Source organism: Pantherophis guttatus, chromosome 2, assembly GCF_059756535.1.
Source record: "Pantherophis guttatus breed Tessera chromosome 2, ASM5975653v1, whole genome shotgun sequence".
NCBI classification, from domain to species: Eukaryota; Metazoa; Chordata; class Lepidosauria; order Squamata; family Colubridae; genus Pantherophis; species Pantherophis guttatus.
Window position 1 is genome coordinate 197,082,162 of NC_142064.1, and position 18,727 is coordinate 197,100,888.

The 18,727-nt window shown below is 38.4% G+C and overlaps 1 protein-coding gene across 1 annotated transcript in view; it reads left to right on the plus strand.

Annotated features, from left to right (window-relative positions):
- The window catches only part of LOC117655270 (neuropeptide Y receptor type 2-like), a 19,461-nt gene extending 3,042 nt beyond the window's left edge, over window positions 1-16,419 (plus strand). The window contains exon 2 of the mRNA XM_034402574.3: window positions 13,391-16,419. Within this exon, the coding sequence (XP_034258465.1) occupies window positions 13,449-14,609 (1,161 nt within the window). The 5' untranslated portion in view covers window positions 13,391-13,448 and the 3' untranslated portion in view covers window positions 14,610-16,419. The remainder of the gene's footprint in view (window positions 1-13,390) is intronic.
- Window positions 16,420-18,727: the final 2,308 nt, after the last annotated feature.

The following is an 18,727-nucleotide window of genomic DNA, read 5'->3' on the forward strand; positions in this document are numbered from 1 at the left end:
TTGTTTTTCATGTTAATCACAAGCCTCTTGGCTTGGCTAGAAAACATGTTTGGTTAGAAGGATTGGACGGAACGTTTATTCTTGGGCACAGAAGCATGTTTCCTTAACTTCTAGTTTTGTGCATCTCCTTACTTTGTCAGAAAGCATTCCACACGCTAGTTAACATCTGCCTTTGTTTAGGTCTTGGATCCATGGAGATTGATGTAGCTGAAAAGCTAGGACTTCAAAAGCAGGATGCTAAGGATATGGGATAAAGCAGTACTGTATTCTTTCTCTTTGATTATCATGCTAAATGTAAACATGCTTTTTATTAGAATCCTCAACAAAATAACACTGCTGGGAGTATCATGATTGCCCTCTTCTGGCGGCATTTTATAATCCCCAGAACTTTCCCTTAAGTGAGTTCCTTGTTCAAAGAGGACTTTGAACTTACCCCTTTCCTCTGTTGGGCACATAGATTCACTCTCGTGGAAAAAAAAAATGATAATTGGTTTGGGAGAAGCTACCAGGCGGTAATCAAGAGTACCGCCTGGACATTCCTGGACTGAGAGATTTAGCACAAAAGTCAACAGGAGACACAAACTTAAAATAAGGTTTTGGAGTTGTGCAAGTTTTATACAATTGTCGTTTTCCAATTTCTTATTACCTGAACTGTGCTTCTCATCCAGATTTCACTATTGCTTTGATCTGACGTTTGGACAAGCAGGAATTATTCACGTATAGTGCAATGGTGGGATTCAAAATTTTTTACTACTGGTTTTGTGGGTGTGGCTTGGTGGGCGTGGCTTGGTTTGGTGGGCGTAGCAGGGGAAGGATACTGTAAAATCTCCATTCCCTCCACACTCCAGGGGAAGGTTGCTGCAAAATCCCCATTTCCTCCCGATCAGCTGGGACTTGGGAGGCAGAGAATAGATGGGGGCGGGGCCAGTGGTGGTATTTACTGGTTCTCTGAACTACTCAAAATTTCTGCTACCGGTTCTCCAGAACTGATCAGAACCTGCTGAATACCACCTCTGATACAGTGCTTCCCAATTCTTGTGGATCTTACAAGGTAACATGTATGCTTAAAGGCATCCTTGAAGAGTCTGTTCTACTATTATTTCTCTGAATTTATCTGAGGCAATTAAAAGTCTCACTGGCTAATTTAAAGAAACACCATAAGATGGGACAAAAAGAACAGCTCATATTAAGTATGGAACATTCTTACGGAGATAAAACCCATTTGGTTGCTGCCCTTCTTCAGTGACAGTTATGTTATGACAGTTATGAGGGATGATGAAAAAGTAACTTGGCAAGGTTTTTGGAAGATGGTTTGCCATGGCCTCCTTCCTAGGGTTGAGAGAGAGTGAGTGGCCAAACGTCACTTGCTAGCTTTGTGCTTAAAATCGGATTAGAGCTCTCAGTCTCCTGGATTCTACCTGATGCCTTAACCACTATACTAAACTGACTTCAGAAGGAAAGTAATAACCATAGAAATAGAATTAGACAGGAATCAAGATTTTTGCCGCACAAAGAGCAAGATATTTATGTTTTGTGTTTGAGTGGATAGCAGATTGGTGGTGAGTCTTCTGCACTAACAATGGAGATATGAGAGGGGTGGCATTTTATTTAAAGATCTTTTAAGGGGAGACCTGCAGCCAACATAGGGAGAGGTTTATCTAATCTTGTAAGGACAACTTGAAATTCAGGAAACAGAGGCAATTTATTGGACACTCCAAGTTATAGGCCTATTAAGTATGCAGGAGAGAGAACCAGATCTTGAATGCATTGCTGCCACCTCTCAGAATCCACTTCTCTTCCCTCTGCCCATCGGACGACTTTTAGCAATCTAGAATGTGAATGCTCAGGGAAGCCAAAAACTGAAAATATTAAGAGGAAAAATCAAAACTGATCTTTTATTATTTAAATTTAGGCCAGAAATGCTCTGTATTGTTGCAGGGTAGAATAACAGAATCTTAAAAGCCCACCAGAACTTCTCAGTACCACAAACAAAATAAAAAGGGGAGGGTTATTTTGAGTTTCTCTCTTTTGCGTTCCTCTTTCTCAGGACTGAGAAATCTGTGCTGAAACTCTCTTCCTAATGGAACATTACTCTCTTTCTGCTTCCCAAGGAAGGTCAACATTCTTCCTCTGTGAAACCACAAGAGTGGATACAAGGTGCAGCCCAATAAGTGGGAACAAGATTGGATTAGGTGATGAAAATATGAGTGCCCAATTTTCTTTGTAATCTATACTTCAAGTTGATATCAGAAACCGTTTCTTGATAATCAGATCTGAAGCAGATGATGACTGGTAATTTTGTCATTGTCAGCCTTTGAGAATTGCTATTATCTTTGTACCTTTTCTTTGATTTTGCCTTTCCTTTCAATCATTACCACTTTTTCTGTCCCTGTATATCATTCCAGCCTGTATCATTATACAATCTGTGTGTGTGAGAGAGAGAGGGGGGGAGAGAGAGGGGGGAGGAAGGGTGAGGGAGGGAGAGAGAGAGAGAGGAGATGGAGAGAGGAGGGAGAGAGGGGGGAACAGGAATCTAACCTAAAGAAGGATTAGTGAAGCAAGCTAAACAATTAGCACACTGAATTTGCATCTCCAAACACCCCTTCACATGAACTCATGCACCAATCCAAAGGTTATATATCTGAGCAAACATGCCCCTTCTGAAAGGACATATTTTGGTTCAATTAGTCCTTTTCTTGAGTATAGTGGTCCTTGGTGGCTTCAATCTCTTTTTCTCCATTTGTCTTTTTCAGTGGCTTGACATCTTTTTCAGGGTCCTTCCATGTGTGAGGTTCTTTTGCTTGTTTGCTCTTTGTAATGTAAACAGCCCTTGCAGTGAAATCTCTTTCTTGGACCTCTTGGAGAATCTGAGCTGTGGTGCCTCTTTTCCTTCTGCCAGGCAATCAGATCCTTGCCATCTGATATGGATCTTTCAAAGCCTGCTTACTGTTTGGCTGACATGGGGTGTCATGTATTGAACAAAACCTAACACTACATAGTTGTTTTCTCCCCTCTTCCCCCCAACATCAAACTAAACAATGCTTCAAGGCTTTGTGGCTTTATGTCCCGTTTGCTTTTCCAGTATTCTGGATGCATAATACACATTCCTTCCCTTGAGAATGGCCATCATCACCCTTACTCACCTGGGGAAAACTGCTCAGGCAGATCAGCCCTAAATCTGAGACAGTTTTCCAAATGTCTAGATTCCTTAAAGTGGGTAACATTCCTTAAAGTGGATAACCAAGCAAATCTTCGCAACTACTCTGTCATTTGTAGCATTTTTGTCCCTTTCTTGTGTTTCTCTGGCTCTCTCTCTCTCCTTGTCCAATACACTGGTAGTTTCTTGAGATTTCAAGATCATGTTCATCTTGAGAGGGAGAATTTTGCTCCTTTCCGCATTCCACGAGCTGTAGCTTTCCTGATTCAATTTCCAAAAATTCCTTAGTATTTCCATTAGCTGTTCAGGAGGCATCCTTTCTTCTTTGTGAAACTTCTTTACATCTTTATTTCAACTGTTGGAGCCAGTGGTGGGATTCAGCCAGTTCGCACCACTTTGGGAGAACCGGTTGTTAACTTTCTGAGCAGTTTGGTGAACTGGTTGTTAGAAGAAATCGTTAGGGCAGAGAACCAGTTGTTAAATTACTTGTATCCCACCACTGGTTGGAGCCCATAACTCTGTTAAAGATGGAAGTGTGGGGTGAATGCCTGTGAGCGCTCCTGAAAAATGGGGGTTTAACATGACCACAAGTTAGAGAAGCAAGTTTCTAGGGGTAGCAGAAAGCACATTTATTTACAGAAAATACACAATGGGGATAAACAAAGCCTAGACTCTAGCTACTGGTAGTTACATCCTATCAGGAGAAGACTTCAAGAACATATATTCTGAGTATGTGTGTGTGTGCATATGCATGCACCTGGGGAAAAAGATAAGAGAAACTGACAGAAGGTCAACAGTTTCTTCGACAAAGGACAAGCAGAATGATAGACAAAGCTGGGCTACAGGATAAATCTTTAATACTCTATCTACACCTTACTGCCTTCCTTGTGGCCAGTTAGTCATGAGATACTGAAGACTTAACACCGGGGTGAAATTCAGCCAGTTCTATTTGGCTCGGGCGAACCAGTAGCAGCGGCTGAGGGAGGATCCGTCCACCCACGCGGACGTCAAGACATTGCTTTTTTGTAATATTTTAAGCCTTTGCACATGCGCAGAAGGCTTTGTGCATGTGTGGACGATGATGCATGTGAGTGAAGCAGGCGCACGCACATTTGCGAACCGGTAGGGAAGGTAAGTGAATTTCACCCCGTCTTAGCACCATTGGATTTCACCTCCAACAGGATAGCCCCCAAGAACCAGAAGACACAGAACAATCTGGGATCTGGATAGTTGAACACAGTATCTCATTATCAAAAATTGCTATAGGCAAAGGCTATCTTGTCCCGGCAGAATTTTACTTTTAAGAAACTTCTGTGGGACCAATAGTTCCATCCCCCGCTCACCCGCAACTGTTTCAGTGTTCCTGTCAAGGTTATTCCCTACTTAAGCAGCATTTAATTTCCAAATGTTATTGTTGCACTGCCTGAGCAGATCTCTAGGAAAAGGAAAGAACGATGTGTCTCCATTCTGTTAGTGATATTCTGCAATGATAAGGTGATTTATAAACGTGTCTAGAAAAGAAAGTATTCATGTCTTTAGCGAAACATGTGACTTACCAATATTCCATCGGATTTTTGATATAAAGGGTCATGTATATACTATCAAGCTTTAGACAAATTTAGAAAGTCAAAAGAGTTTAAAATCCATTTCAACACTGAGAGTATTGATCTAATCTACATAACCCAGTAAGAGGCAGAGCATTAAATACAGAACTATTCTTTCAGGGATTTTTTAAAACTTCAGCTTAATTTATAAACTATGATGAATGACAGAGAACAAATATACATTAGGCAATTATCTTTCACTCACCATCAACCCTGTTAGGAGGTAAAATATGGAATCCATATTTTTAGTGTCATACATGAAATGAAAATTCAGCTTAATTAAGAGACAGTGAAAAGCCATGTTTTGAGGATTTCATTTATGTCATTGTATACCCGGAGGCCAATCCTTCAAAAAATTGTAACAGAAAATCCCACATGAGTTTAATAATTTGCTTTTCCTCAGAATACAGATCTGGTGAATTATGAACATGTGATTTGATTATAAAATCAGAGTCAGATTGCAGATTATATGTTCTTAATATTGTTTCTCTTTAGTAAGATAGATTTTAAAGTCATCTATCATATTCATCGCGGGGGAAAAACATGTGGAAGGGTCTCTTGCTTTCACATTGCCTCTTCCTTGAAGTCATTTTAGAGACTCTTGTTGCAGAGAGACGTTTGGACAAAAGGGAACACAAATACTTGGCCGCTGCTTCTAATGAGGCACTCCTATAATAATATCTGTAGTAGCTGAAAGGCCATTACTGATTTTCATAACATGAGTGGTTAGAATGGAAATGTTTCAAAGAAAATAGAAGAGCAAATGCACATAAAATATGGCCCTGGGCTTCAGTCATCAGCTGCAGTTGCCATCTTGATACGTTCTTCCCTCCATCTCCTCATCCTGGATGCTCCTGACTAAATAGCTGCTTTTGAAGTAGAGCAGCCCTGTTTCTTGTCTTCCCTCTTCTACAAAGCAGAGGAATGGCATCTGGATGACATCTGGAAGAGAGGCAAAAGCCTACTTTTCACTCTATGGTTGTGTTTGCATAAGACTCTTACTCATGGTTAACTGAATCATTTTCTGAGTTTATATGGCACACTAGACTATGACTAACTATGTGCTTGGCTGAAATATTGGTAGTTAGATTATTGTCCAGCATGCCTCTGGATGTGTCTGTTCAGATGACGATGAGAAGCTAGCTTTCCTGGGATATTGAAAAGGTATCTTGGATCTATATATGAAGAAGAGTAGATATGATTGTAGTAGATCTGTTCTCTCCATTGCATTCTTCCTGTCCTCCTCATGTGAAGAGAAACACTATCCATAGTCTTCTGCCACTTTATACACAAAAAGAGGTCTGCTATCCATTGTCCCCTATATATAAAGGACAGTGAGGATGAAAGGAAATGAAATGGAAGCAGAGAATTAGTACAATGGTCTTATTCTCCCTCCTCATTAATTGAATCTAGATAACTTTCTGAAGAAGGTATATGCCCATTTACCTTTATACCTACTTCCTCCATGGTACAGATCATATGTATATGGCATACAAGGATTAAGTGAATGCTATGGACTGATGAATGGATATTCAATTCTTGTAACCAAGGAACAAGATCATTTTCTTTCACCCCATTTTTTGTTTCCTGGGAAGGGTAGTTTTAGCCTACTTTTCCCTTCATGTCATCAGTCCAGGAAAGCATTGATGACTCTCTATGCTGTGTTAGCTTTCTTCAGCAAACAAAATCACCACTCACCCTTCTTCCTTTCCTTGTGTGCAGTAGCTGCCCTTTGCTGTTGGAGTAATTCCCTATTGCCTTGGTGCCCTCGGAACTTGGTTGTTTGCTTACAGATGTTTCATTACCCAACAAGTAATGAAACATCTACAATGAAACAACCAAGCCCAGAGAGCACCAAGGACTCCACAGTTCAACCCTGAGCCACATTTGTTCTATTGCAATTTCCTACCAGCAGACCATGGATAAATTTGGAAGGCTGAAGACTCTGATCCATAGACTCAAAATCTATACAAAAGAGAATAGAATGGTTTCTCTGAAATCCAGGTGTATCAAATCTGCAAATATCTGGATAGTGATTGGATGCTGTCTGGGTTTTCAGGGAATCACAGCAGTATAAATTCCTCTGAATAATCCTTCTGGCCCAACCCTTCCTTCTTTTGTTCACTATCATCTCATTAAAACCACTTCAGGCATAATACATACATCTTATTTATTTATTTATTCATTTATTTCAATTCACATTAAAATCATTGGGTAATCAGTGACCACGACAAACAGGGATATAAGATCCAAAAAAGGAGTCTGAAGTGCCCATTTCTGATGTCAAAATATTAAATACTGATTTTAAACACATTTGAAATTTGTTCAAACATTCAGTCAATTTACATTCTTGATTCATGAACAAACACCCATGAAATGACAGGGACTAGAAAAAGATTAACATTTTCCTCAGATTAAAAGTCATTTTGGTGGAACTGAAGAGAGAGTAGGAAGTAATTTCAATGTTAATGCAGTAGGCTTCCCAATTGGGGGAGTGGTGGCAGTCTCTGGGCACTGGCTGGGATCTTTATGCTCTTTTTAGTTCTTGCATAGACTCGATCCAAAAGGAGGTTAGGGAAAGGTAGATATGAGCAAAAATGTTGAAATGATTGTTCTAACTACCTGTTGGTTGAACCATGAAAAAAATGTAAGGTTGGTGGGATAGAAATTTCTTTTACAGAAATCTCACTGAACGTTCTGCTCTTTAATATGCTTAATGATATTTTCTCCACATTTATCTGGGACAAACAAGCCTATCACTTATGCCTTTGCTTTCTCTGGTACAAATCTGCCAGTCTTTCCTTCCTGTAGTAATGAGATTGATTTGTTGTGTTATTGCACAATTGAGTTAGAAGAAGAGTTTCACATCTTGAACTTTTTAAGAATTCTCAGGAGCATCATCTCAATCAAATAAGCAGTCATTGTTTAAATTTTTTTTGAGGCTAATGCCTTTTCACTTCCATTTGTCTTACCTCTTCAACATCTTTCTACGTTTCATCTTTTTTCTTGAAAAAGTTTGCATTTTTGTTCTTATTAGTTGATCATTTATAACAGGGCTGGAGCCGATGTGCCATATGTACTTAACCTTATTTGACATCAAACTTTCACTTGTGAGTTTGTCTCCATGCAGGAAGCAGAAAGAAAAGTGTAGATTTCAATTCATAAATTTCAAAAGTGTTGATTTCAATTCATAACTATCATAGGATGGGAAAATAACGCAAAGTTTCTGGAAGGACCTTTCTGGACAGGGATAGAAAAGTGTTTTTTTTTAAAAAAAAAAAACGTGGGAGTGCATTTTGAAATTTGAGAGCATGTAATGAGTAAAATCACAATTCCTAGTGGGAATGATCAATCAGAAAACATCAATTTATCAGAAGACAAGCTTGAATTGTATTCACAGAGTACTCGTAACCTGGCAATTGAGTTAAATTATTTTGAAGATATACAGAATACACTGAACTATAAACAAGCCAAACAATTTAATTCTGTAAGACAGCTTATCAGGAAACAGTTGCTCAACGTTTTCCAGCTCATATGTATGCTTCTTTTCATCTGATTGGAATTGGAAGGAAAGAAAAAGATCCAATTCTAACTATACCCAGAGATTTCCTCTTTATGTCTTTGGGGGACTAAATACACGGCTGTGCGAAAATGGCCTTTAAAACTGATAGCAAAATTCCAAATTATTTACATCCTTATCAAAAAAACAAACAAACCCCACACACCTCAATCCTCCCTAACATTAGGCCTAGCAGAATTGAACTGCAAAACTCCCGATGATTTGCTGCCATTTACTGGTCATTCAAATCTGTGCAGCCCAGATTTCGTGATTTTACCTAATATACAATCAAAACAAGCTTATCTGAACAAGCAACTGATTGGGTAATTAATGCAGAATAGAATAATCATAATCTCCCCTGCTGGAAATGCAATCTGTAAAATTTTGGATATTCAACCCCTCCTTTTAGTAATCCATCCTATTACCCTGGATGGATCTATTTATAATCTTAAGGGGTGACCATTCCTTTGGCCCAAACCAGGATTTAGCTCTGATTAAACACAAACCACAGAGAGTCAAGATGCAAAGCAAAAATAATAATTACATTATGTTTAAAGCCAGTTTAAATAAGCAGGACACAGGGTTTTTTTCTTCTTCTGGCGCTAATTTAAGACTTAGCAAAAAAAAAAAAAAAAAAAGATTGAAAGCATGCTTGCTTGTGCACCCCAAGAACTTGCTCCATGTTCAACATATAACTCAACAGCCCAATAATTCACATAATTCTCAGCCCAAGTCTTGCATTTTGTCCACCACACTAGACCAGTTCATTCAACGTTGTCTTAACTGTCTGGAGCAATACTGTTTAATTATTATTCCAATGGGGGGACAGATATGTTTATCAGGTTAAGAAAAATTAATAGCCTCTTAGGGATTTTATGACTATAGGACATAGTCAAGACACTGCAATAAATATTTCTGTCTGGCCCAGTCAGTGAGTCTGCACAGCCATTGCTTCATTCTTACAAAACGAAATGAATGCCAGAGGTGGCGTTGTGTAACCCAGCAGAAAGTGGCGACTGGCTATGAACATTTCAGTGAATTTAATGACTTTGCTTTTGATTAGATAGAACTTAATGATCTGATTCTGAACAATCCAAAGCGTTGCAAATTGCCTTTGATCAAACTGAAATAGCATTGCAATAATTATTGGCATCGTTAATTAATTAATTCTTAAACATCAGCCTATTTTTAAAATCCCTTTTGAGAGAACTGGTTTAATGGCTCAGGTTATCTTTGCTATATAAATGGCTGTTGGGCTGCTTTTTAGACATTATACCATTGGTCAGATGTTATTTGGGGTACAGTAAGATATTAAGAAAACATCCAAAGGTGCTTTTTTCAAGAAAGTCCATTCGCCTCTTGAAAAAAGCACCTTTGGGACAACCATGACCTGGATGACTGAGAATCTCCATAGATATTAAGAAAACACTTTATCAAACAACCCTGGATAGCCCTTACTCATTTCAATCCATTTAAAAGAGATGAAAGAATCTGGATATAAAATGACAGTTTTAGAGAAAATGCTCTCATGGGCTTGCACAAATGAAACTGTACAATGTTTGATATTTTGTTTGAACTGATATTTGTACATGCAGTTTACATGAATATTAATGCCAGTTCAAACCTAAATGGAACTGCTCATCTGTGTCAATGTAGCTGGCCAAGGATTATTTTAATTTGGAATTGTAATATTCTTCCTTCTTGAATTCTCAATGAAAATGCAAATTGGTAATAAATAAGTAGAGGTGAACAGAGTTTATTCAGGCCTATTATTGCTAAAATGAAACTTGTTATTATTTTCAAATGTATTATTTAATTTGAGTTGGAGGAACTGAACCCATAGGACTGAGTAAGAGTATTGAAAATAAATTTATAATTCAGTGTGATAATGATCTGATCAGTGGTGGGATTCAGACAGTTCGCACCACTTCGGGAGAGCCGGTTGTTAACTTTCTGAGCAGTTTGGCAAACTGGTTGTTGGAAGAAATCATTAGGGCAGAGAACCGGTTGTTAAATTACTTGAATCCCACCACTGGCTCTGATCTAATTTGCTGTTGCTACTATAATTTGATTTATATTTTTATTACAATAGAAGTCTAGATTTAATAATAGAAAATATTGCATCAGCCTAATCTAAAATGCTTCTATGTAGCCGCTTCATGCACAACATGGAAAAAACAGGAAGGGAATTCAATTTCCACCCTTTATTCACCCTTGTTGTATGATTTAGGTTATAGATTTCAGCACAGGAAGAAAAAGGGAGAAAGAACAGCAAGAAGCATCAGTCATACCAAGAATCAAATATGGCAACGATAATCCTAATTGTGTAACTTTGAAGTTAAATTGCACAAACAATATGGTAGCATCTGAAAACTTAGGCTAAACTATGTCCATCTTTCATCTTATGTTCTATGCAGTTCTAGAAACTCATAAAAAAAATCCTGGGTCAACATGACATCTACAGTTTAAGGGAGAGATGAAAAATAACAAATGTTTGGAACAGCAGTGAAGAAGATAAAGCAATAAGTGTTATATCCGGAGTATCATACAGACAGATTAATTTCAGTGGTCACACTACCGAGCCTGCTGCCAAGCTCATTGTTCTAATTTAATTCCATGGTGTCAGCCTCTAAGAGCTGGTAAAATATTTGCACACACACAGAGCTGAGAAGGAGAGGAAATAGCTGAGACCAATCTAACCAGGCCCTTCTTCCCGCTCATCGGCGAACATCTCAAGCAACAGAGGTTTCCAGCCAAGCTGCCTAAATTCCTGTTGGAGCTCCCAAGAGGAGTTTTGAACTTTGTTCTGCAAAATAAGCAAACACACTTGCTTTCAAACCAAGAAGAAATCTTTCATAGACCCTAGAGATTAATTACATGTATCTAAGCCATTAGAGATACAGGGCTGGAAATAAAGAATCAAATCAGTGAAGGGGGCATAATGATCAAACTGACTAAAAGGCTGTGATTCTGATTTTTTCCCTATGGCTTTGGCAAAATATTCTTAAAGATTTAGGGCATAAATTTATAATCTATATTTCTTCTGCTACATACATATATGGAGCCCAGCTGTGACATTACTGACAAGCATGGTTGAGTTAATTTGTTATTTGTTATTTTGCCTTACGAACCTTGAAAAGGATTGAGTAAATCATACAGTAGTGTGTAGTAAGGATTCTAGAAGTCACAACAAGGAGACATAAGGACTCTTACATTTATCATCTCTCTTATAGTGAATATTTTATCTTTCTCAGGGAATGGCTTAAGAATTCATTGTCTTTTACCCAGGACATAAATATGCTGGTTTCTCACTCCATATACAAAAGTCATTTGGACTATCAGTTGAATTATCTGTTTTGCTATATCTATTTAGGGGCTCCGGTAGTGTACACACTGTACACTCTTTCATCCAACAGAACATCCTAGGAGATCAACAGGAGCCATTGGGAGGCACCATTCATCTTTCCCAACATTGACTGCCTTAAGCAATTGCTTCATTCAGTCTCACAGTATGACCAGTTTTGACTTAGACTGGTCTTATGTATGTTTATTTAGAGCAGAAAGCTCCATCTCTGAAGAGACTCCTTGTCCCTTATGATAAGCTCATTAGTCTCAGTCTATGGACTTACCAGATGGCAGGAAAGGCAGAAAACAGTAACATTCATGCAGAGTTACCTTTAAAAAATTCCCTAATATAGATTGGGACCATATAACTGACTAAGCCAAAAAAAATAGTTTGCTTATTTTATAGAGTAAAGTGAATCGATCATTTGTGGGCCTTACGGCACTTATCTTGCCTGCTGGGAATTCTGGGCTCCACATACAGCCTGTGGACCATAAGTCCAACTTTTATGTTTGTGAACTAACTGCAATTTATCTGGTCCAACCATGGATAAGCAAAATTTATTGTGCTAAACACAGCAACTGTTAGATGCAAACAAGCAGATCCACACATGTAGTGTTCAGGCTAGCTATTTTATTGTTCTCTGTCTATTACAGAGGATTCTCCTCAGCCTGGCAGATTTAGCCTATCAACAACCAGATAAGGCTGTAAGGCAGCAGCCCCCAACTTTTTGGGCACTAGGGACTGGTTCCGTGGAGACAGGTTGTTTCGCGGACCAGAGGGGGTGTGGTTTCGTGTGTTCTCTGCATCCTGCGGATGGGGCTTTGCTTGTTTGCGTGGTCCAGTTTCTGACATGCCACAGACGGGTGCTGAACCACAGACCAAGGGTTGGGGACCCCTAATCTAAGACATTTAAGGAAGGTCATATCTAGCTCTCTTTTATTTACATAGCAACTGGAATGATTGTTTTCCAACAGCAACTGTGTCAGCTCCTAAAGATCTACGTTAGCCCATGCGAAATGGCTTGCTGGGAGTATTATGAAGAATATAAAAAAATGGCTCCTATTGTTGCTTGTCCAGGTTAGTCTTTAGTGGAGGATCTTGTTCACTCAGTCCCATCATATAGTTATATCCAATTCTATGGGCAAGGAACTGAAGCCTTAAGCATACTGATGAACAAAACAGCTGCAGAGTTTATTGTATTTCTAGTTCATTGCTAATTTATATTTTGACTTTCCTTGCCATTCTTCATGCAAATAGAATTACTCTGACAAGCAGAGGCAAGGTCATGAGAGAGCACAAAGGCAGATTGTAGATCAATCGCAAGCAATTGCAAATTGCCAAACTGGTGATCTGGTTTATGTGACGATATGAGCATGACATTTGGAAGGATTATTTTTTTTAACTCATTCAATTTTAGATAAAGAGAATTGCAAAGAGAAAAAAACATCTTTTGTGAAAAATAATGTGAATTTAATCAGGGTCAAACTTTTTTTGCTCTTTGCTTGGCTTTTATTTTATCATGCAGATATAATGGGATCTACAGAGGCTAATTTTTTTCTTTCAGGTATTCCATTCAACTGTGCATGAAAACCAAATATTAATCATTTTAATGTGCACAAGGATTGCAGAAATGTAGAGCTTAATTTGAAATGCTGTATTTGATTATAAACTAAAGTCTTTAAATATCATCTTTTTCAATCTTATATTTGTTTCTTTTTCTGCAGATAAACATACAAGCATAATACTGTCAACCCAGGGCCTATATAAATACAAAAAATAGGCATGGGGTTGCTTGATCAAGTCAATAGCACCGTCATCTTGGAAGAGCGTATCTTAGAGAAGAAACCACAGTCTCGCTGGCATGCAGACAGTCTTGTCACCCCCAGTCAAGGATTTCAAGGCGGATCCAGTGAAATTATGATGGACAGCACCAAGATCCTGGGGGTCCAAATCATACTGGTAATGGCTTATTCTCTCATCATTCTGCTGGGATTCATTGGCAACTCCTTGGTCATCTACATGATAGTGAGATACAAAACCATGAGGACTGTAACCAACTTTTTCATAGCTAACTTAGCTCTTGCTGATTTAATGGTGGATACTTGCTTGCCCTTTACTTTGGCTTACACTCTGCTGGATGAGTGGAAGTTTGGGGCTGTACTTTGTCACCTGGTGTCCTCTGCTCAAGCTTTAAGTGTTCATGTATCTATTCTCACATTAACCGTGATTGCCCTCGATAGGTACAGATGTATTGTTTTTCATTTAGACAGTAGAATATCCAAGAAAATCAGCTTCACCATCATAGCGATTACATGGCTGGTTGCCGCTCTCCTAGCTAGTCCACTGGCTATCTTTCGAGAATACAGATACGAAGAAATTCCATCCATCAACCTCAGAATCGCTGTCTGCTCAGAGAAATGGCCTTCTGGCAACAGAGATGCCACTATATACAGCCTATCCATGCTCATCCTGCAATATGTCTTCCCTCTTTCTATCATCTGTTATGCCTACATCAGGATATGGTTCAAACTGAAAAGCCACATTAGTCCTTCTGCTAGAAATGACACTCACTGTCGCAGGAAAAAGACCACAAAGATGCTTTTCATGGTCGTTGTGGTGTTTGCCGTCTCTTGGCTACCTTTCCATGCTTTCCAGCTTGCCGCAGACTTAGATATGGCACTTGCCCTCCATGATTATAAACTCCTTTATACGGTATTTCATGTCATAGCTATGTGTTCCACTTTTGCAAACCCTTTGCTCTATGGCTGGATGAATAAGAACTACCGCAATGGATTCCTTATGTTCTTCCATTGTCAGAAAAAGCCAGAGAGGCTCTATGTAGAGGGATCAATTCGGGGGAGGTCCTTCACTTTCAAGGCTACTACTTTGAATGGGAGCATCAAGCACTCAACAGGTGATGGACAGCTACCAACACCGGTTTAGTACATAACAGCTTCATCTCCACACAGGGCCTACCTGTGTTGCCCACCTAAAACTGTTGTTTCCTCCCCCCTAAAAATAAAATTGCCAAATTTGAATTGCCAAAATGCTGTCATTGTCATAGTTAGATGAAAGCACCTTATCTATTGGTCTCTCAAGCTTTGTGTACCATCCATTCTGCTTTCCCAAGTTAAACAATCCTTGCCTCCAATTTGTGTTTTGTGTTCCAAAAGAAGCAGAAATCATTTCATTCCAGCATGCTTTAATTTATGAGAATAAATACATAAATTTTACTGTTATTTGAAAGGCAGGAGAAATAGCAGGCAGGATTATTTCACTGCTTTAGGCGCTTAAGAGGGAATGAAGTTGTTTGCAACAATATTGACAAATCACAGCAAGCAATGGCACTTATTAAATACATGGTGTTTATTTTAACTTCCTGCAGATTTTTTCCACTCCTTATACCAAAGATCTATCTTACCATTCCTTAATCAGAATTCTGGGTAATACATTATTATAGTTATAGTTCAACAAAAGAATAGGAATGAAAAAGTTGTATAACACACGGGTTCTGTGAAAGTTGTTCTAAAGTAATTAATTCCAACTTCTCCAAATATTAAAAAGGGCAAAATTTGCTTTTTGATTTCCAGCAGAAAATATTGACTCTAAATGTTTTTAGGCTAATGTTGTTGATAGTGACACTCACACTGCACTCCACTTTTTGCATTTCATTCACTGGTTAAAGTGATTGTTAAATCTTGTTCTTTAATACGTAAATATTTATTTTGGGAATTGAAATTCCTGTTCTTCTTGACTGTCATGAATATTTCATATTATGAGATTGCTTTCCTACTTTTTCTGTTTGGGGGATTCTAAGATGTCATCCATAGCCTTCATTCTTGGTAAGTTATTGCAAAAAACATGTCCTATAATACAGGTAGTCTTCGACTTACAATAATTCGTTTAGTGGCCATTCAAATTTACAACAGCACTGAAAAATGTGACTTATGACCGTTTTTCAAAATTACGACCTTTGCAGCATCCCCATGATCATGTGATCAAAATTCAGATACTTGGCAACTGGTTCATATTTATGACTGTTGCTGTGTCTCAGGGTCACGTGATCACCTTTTGCGACCTTCTGACAAGCAAAGTCAGTGGGGGAAGCCAGATTCACTTAACAACCAGGTTACTAATTTAGCAACTATAATGATTCACTTAACAACTGGTACAAGAAAGGTCATAAAGTGGGACAAAACTCACTTAACAAATGTCTCACTTATCAACAGACATTTGGGGCTCAATTGTGGTCATAAGTCGAGGACCACCTATACTTATATCCACCTACTTAACCAATTCAGATTCTGCATGAATACTATAGAAGAACAGATTTTCCTTATCCTGAATTCTCAGTTCTTCTAGTGTCCAAAGTAAGAATCAGGATAACTCCAGGTGGAAGGGAGAGTAATTGCAAAGAGCAAATGTGAGTATTGTGGCAGTCAGTAAAGCACTCTCTCTAACTGAAAATTTTGTGGTTCATTGCCAACATGTTGTATCAATTCTACCATTGCTCCAGGTGATCTTTATCCAGAATTGTTCAGAAATGCTACGGAATATTGATATCCTTGACAATGGTGTTTGCTCTGGGTCCTAGTATGTAAATGAAATCTTCATTAGCTAAGGGAAAGGAATGGAGTCAAAATGATTATAATGAGATTAGAGGTGTAATGGATAACTATGTCTTCATGATGCCCAGTGAAATAATCATCACAAATTGCTGCCAATGTACATTAAAACATCTATCTGGAAGGAACCTTGGAGTCTTTTCTTTCTTGGATCATGAATATTACTCTATCTGACACATGATTTTGTCTTTTAACAGATAAAATACTAAAACATTTCATGATAACTTCTAAAGTCATTTCCCCTTTTTGACCAGAGAAAAAGACAGAGAGAGATGTAAGTGCTCCAAAATTTACCATGAAATAATATTCCATAAATATGTTTTGTGTACGAAGAAGATACATACTTGAGGCAGATATGTAAGTTGTACGGGTTATGATGTCATGATGCAGACTCCTTCCTATGTCCCCTCTGCGGAGGCCCATGTTTGTATGAATGGTGGTAGCTTCAAACAAATTGCACATTACTTTCTTTATATGCAAAGTGACTGCAGATCTACCACATCCCAAAGAAAAACCATTTAAGAAGGGCCGGTTGCAGACCATCTGGAATTGGATCACCTTCCTTTTTCCTTTTACTATCTCTGATCTGGCAAGTTCCATATAGGCAGCAGGAAAAAAAAGTATAGAAAATAATGCTATGTTCCTTTGCTTTAACAGAGGAATTTTAGGAAATCTTTCTTCTTTTTGATTGTTATTTATTTATTTGTTTATTTATTTATTTATTTATAAACAAATAAGAAAACAAGTAACAAAGTAGACATAGACATGGACACATGAAAAAATTTTGGCACAAAAAAAAGGATATAAATTGGCAAAACATAGCCATAAACACATAGGATGATTACATATAATTGGGAACAGTAGGACAGGGACGGTAGGCACGCTGGTAGGCATGCAGCCCCCTTAGGGACCTCTTAAGAAATATGAAAGGTCCACGGTAGACAGTTTTAGGTAAAAGGTATGGGGTTTAGAGAGACTAACAACAGGATCAGGTAGATTGTTCCAGACATTTACTACTCTATTGCAAAAGTCATATTTCCTACAATTAAGATTGCAGAGTGTAAGCCAAAGTAAAGGGCAAGACTGAGTTTAAATCTATTGATTGGCCCTTGATTGTAGCCAGGAGAGGGTCCCCTTGAAAAAAGACAAAAAACCAACAACCCCAAAACAAAAAACAAAACAAAACAAAACAACAAAACAAAACAAAAGCTCTACAAACTCTGGTGCAAAAGAGAATTAAAGAGCAAAAGTGATCAGAGAAAAGATGGTAATAATGAAGTTTTTCAGCACAGTTACGGTATTTTTTGGTATGATATTGCAGAGATGCATTCAAAACCTTTGCATTCGACTTCATAATGGAAAAATGAGATATGTCAATATACACATCTATACCAGGGGTGGGTTCTAAATTTTTTTACTACTGGTTCTGTGGGCATGGCTTATTTTGTGGGTGTGGCTTGATGGGAGGTAATGTGATGGTGGGCATGGCCAACTTTTTTTTAAAAAACTTTTAAAATCATTTTTTCTACAACTTTAAGAGGTTGCAGAAAAAAAGGCTTTTAGAAGCCGCTAAGATCAGGCAACTCAGCTGGGATTGCCAGAGATTTTTAAAGGCATTTTTTTTCCTACAACCTCTTTGGCCAAATAGGTTGTAAAAAAAATGCTTTTAAAAGCCTCTGATGATCCCAGCTGAGCCGCGTGATCATCAGAGCCTTTTTTTTTTTTACTTTAAAAAGCATTTTTCGGTCGAAGAGGTTGTAGAAACAATACTTTTAAAAGTAAAAAAAAAAGCCTCTGATGAGGTGGGCGGGGTAAGCGACCGGCGACCGGGCCGGGGACCGGTTCGTGGGCGTGGCCAGCCAATGTTATTATCGGTTCTCCGAACTACTACAAATTTTTACTACCGGTTCTTGTGAACCAGTGCAAACCGGGAGCAACCCACCACTGATCTACACCCTTTAGTAATGAATCTATTTTACCTTTGAATCTGTCACAAATCTCTTGTACCACCCCAACATATCCAAATGGCTACAGTGTATGGAAGCATGGTGCAAAACTTTTAACCAGTCTATATTTTCAAGACAACAAGGAAGCTGAAGATATCAAAGAGTGGCTTAAGCTAACCAAGACCTGTTCAGCATAAGAGATTGTAGAAGAAGGAAAGCTCTGACCAGGCTTCTCTCTGTCCTCAGCTTATTATCTGCAGCATGACTGAAAGAATATTGGAATTTGCAAAGGTAAGTAGAGCAATAAAGGAGAATATTTGCAGTTCAGGGTTGAAATGCAACATTTCATTGCCTCAAACTAGGTGACATAGTCAGTGCTCAACAAGTACAGCAATTTCATCCAAATGATATCATAACTCAACATCTTCTTTTGACCTTAGTCCATTCAAATTTCTGAATATAGGAAAGTTGGAGACCCTTTTCTTTATTT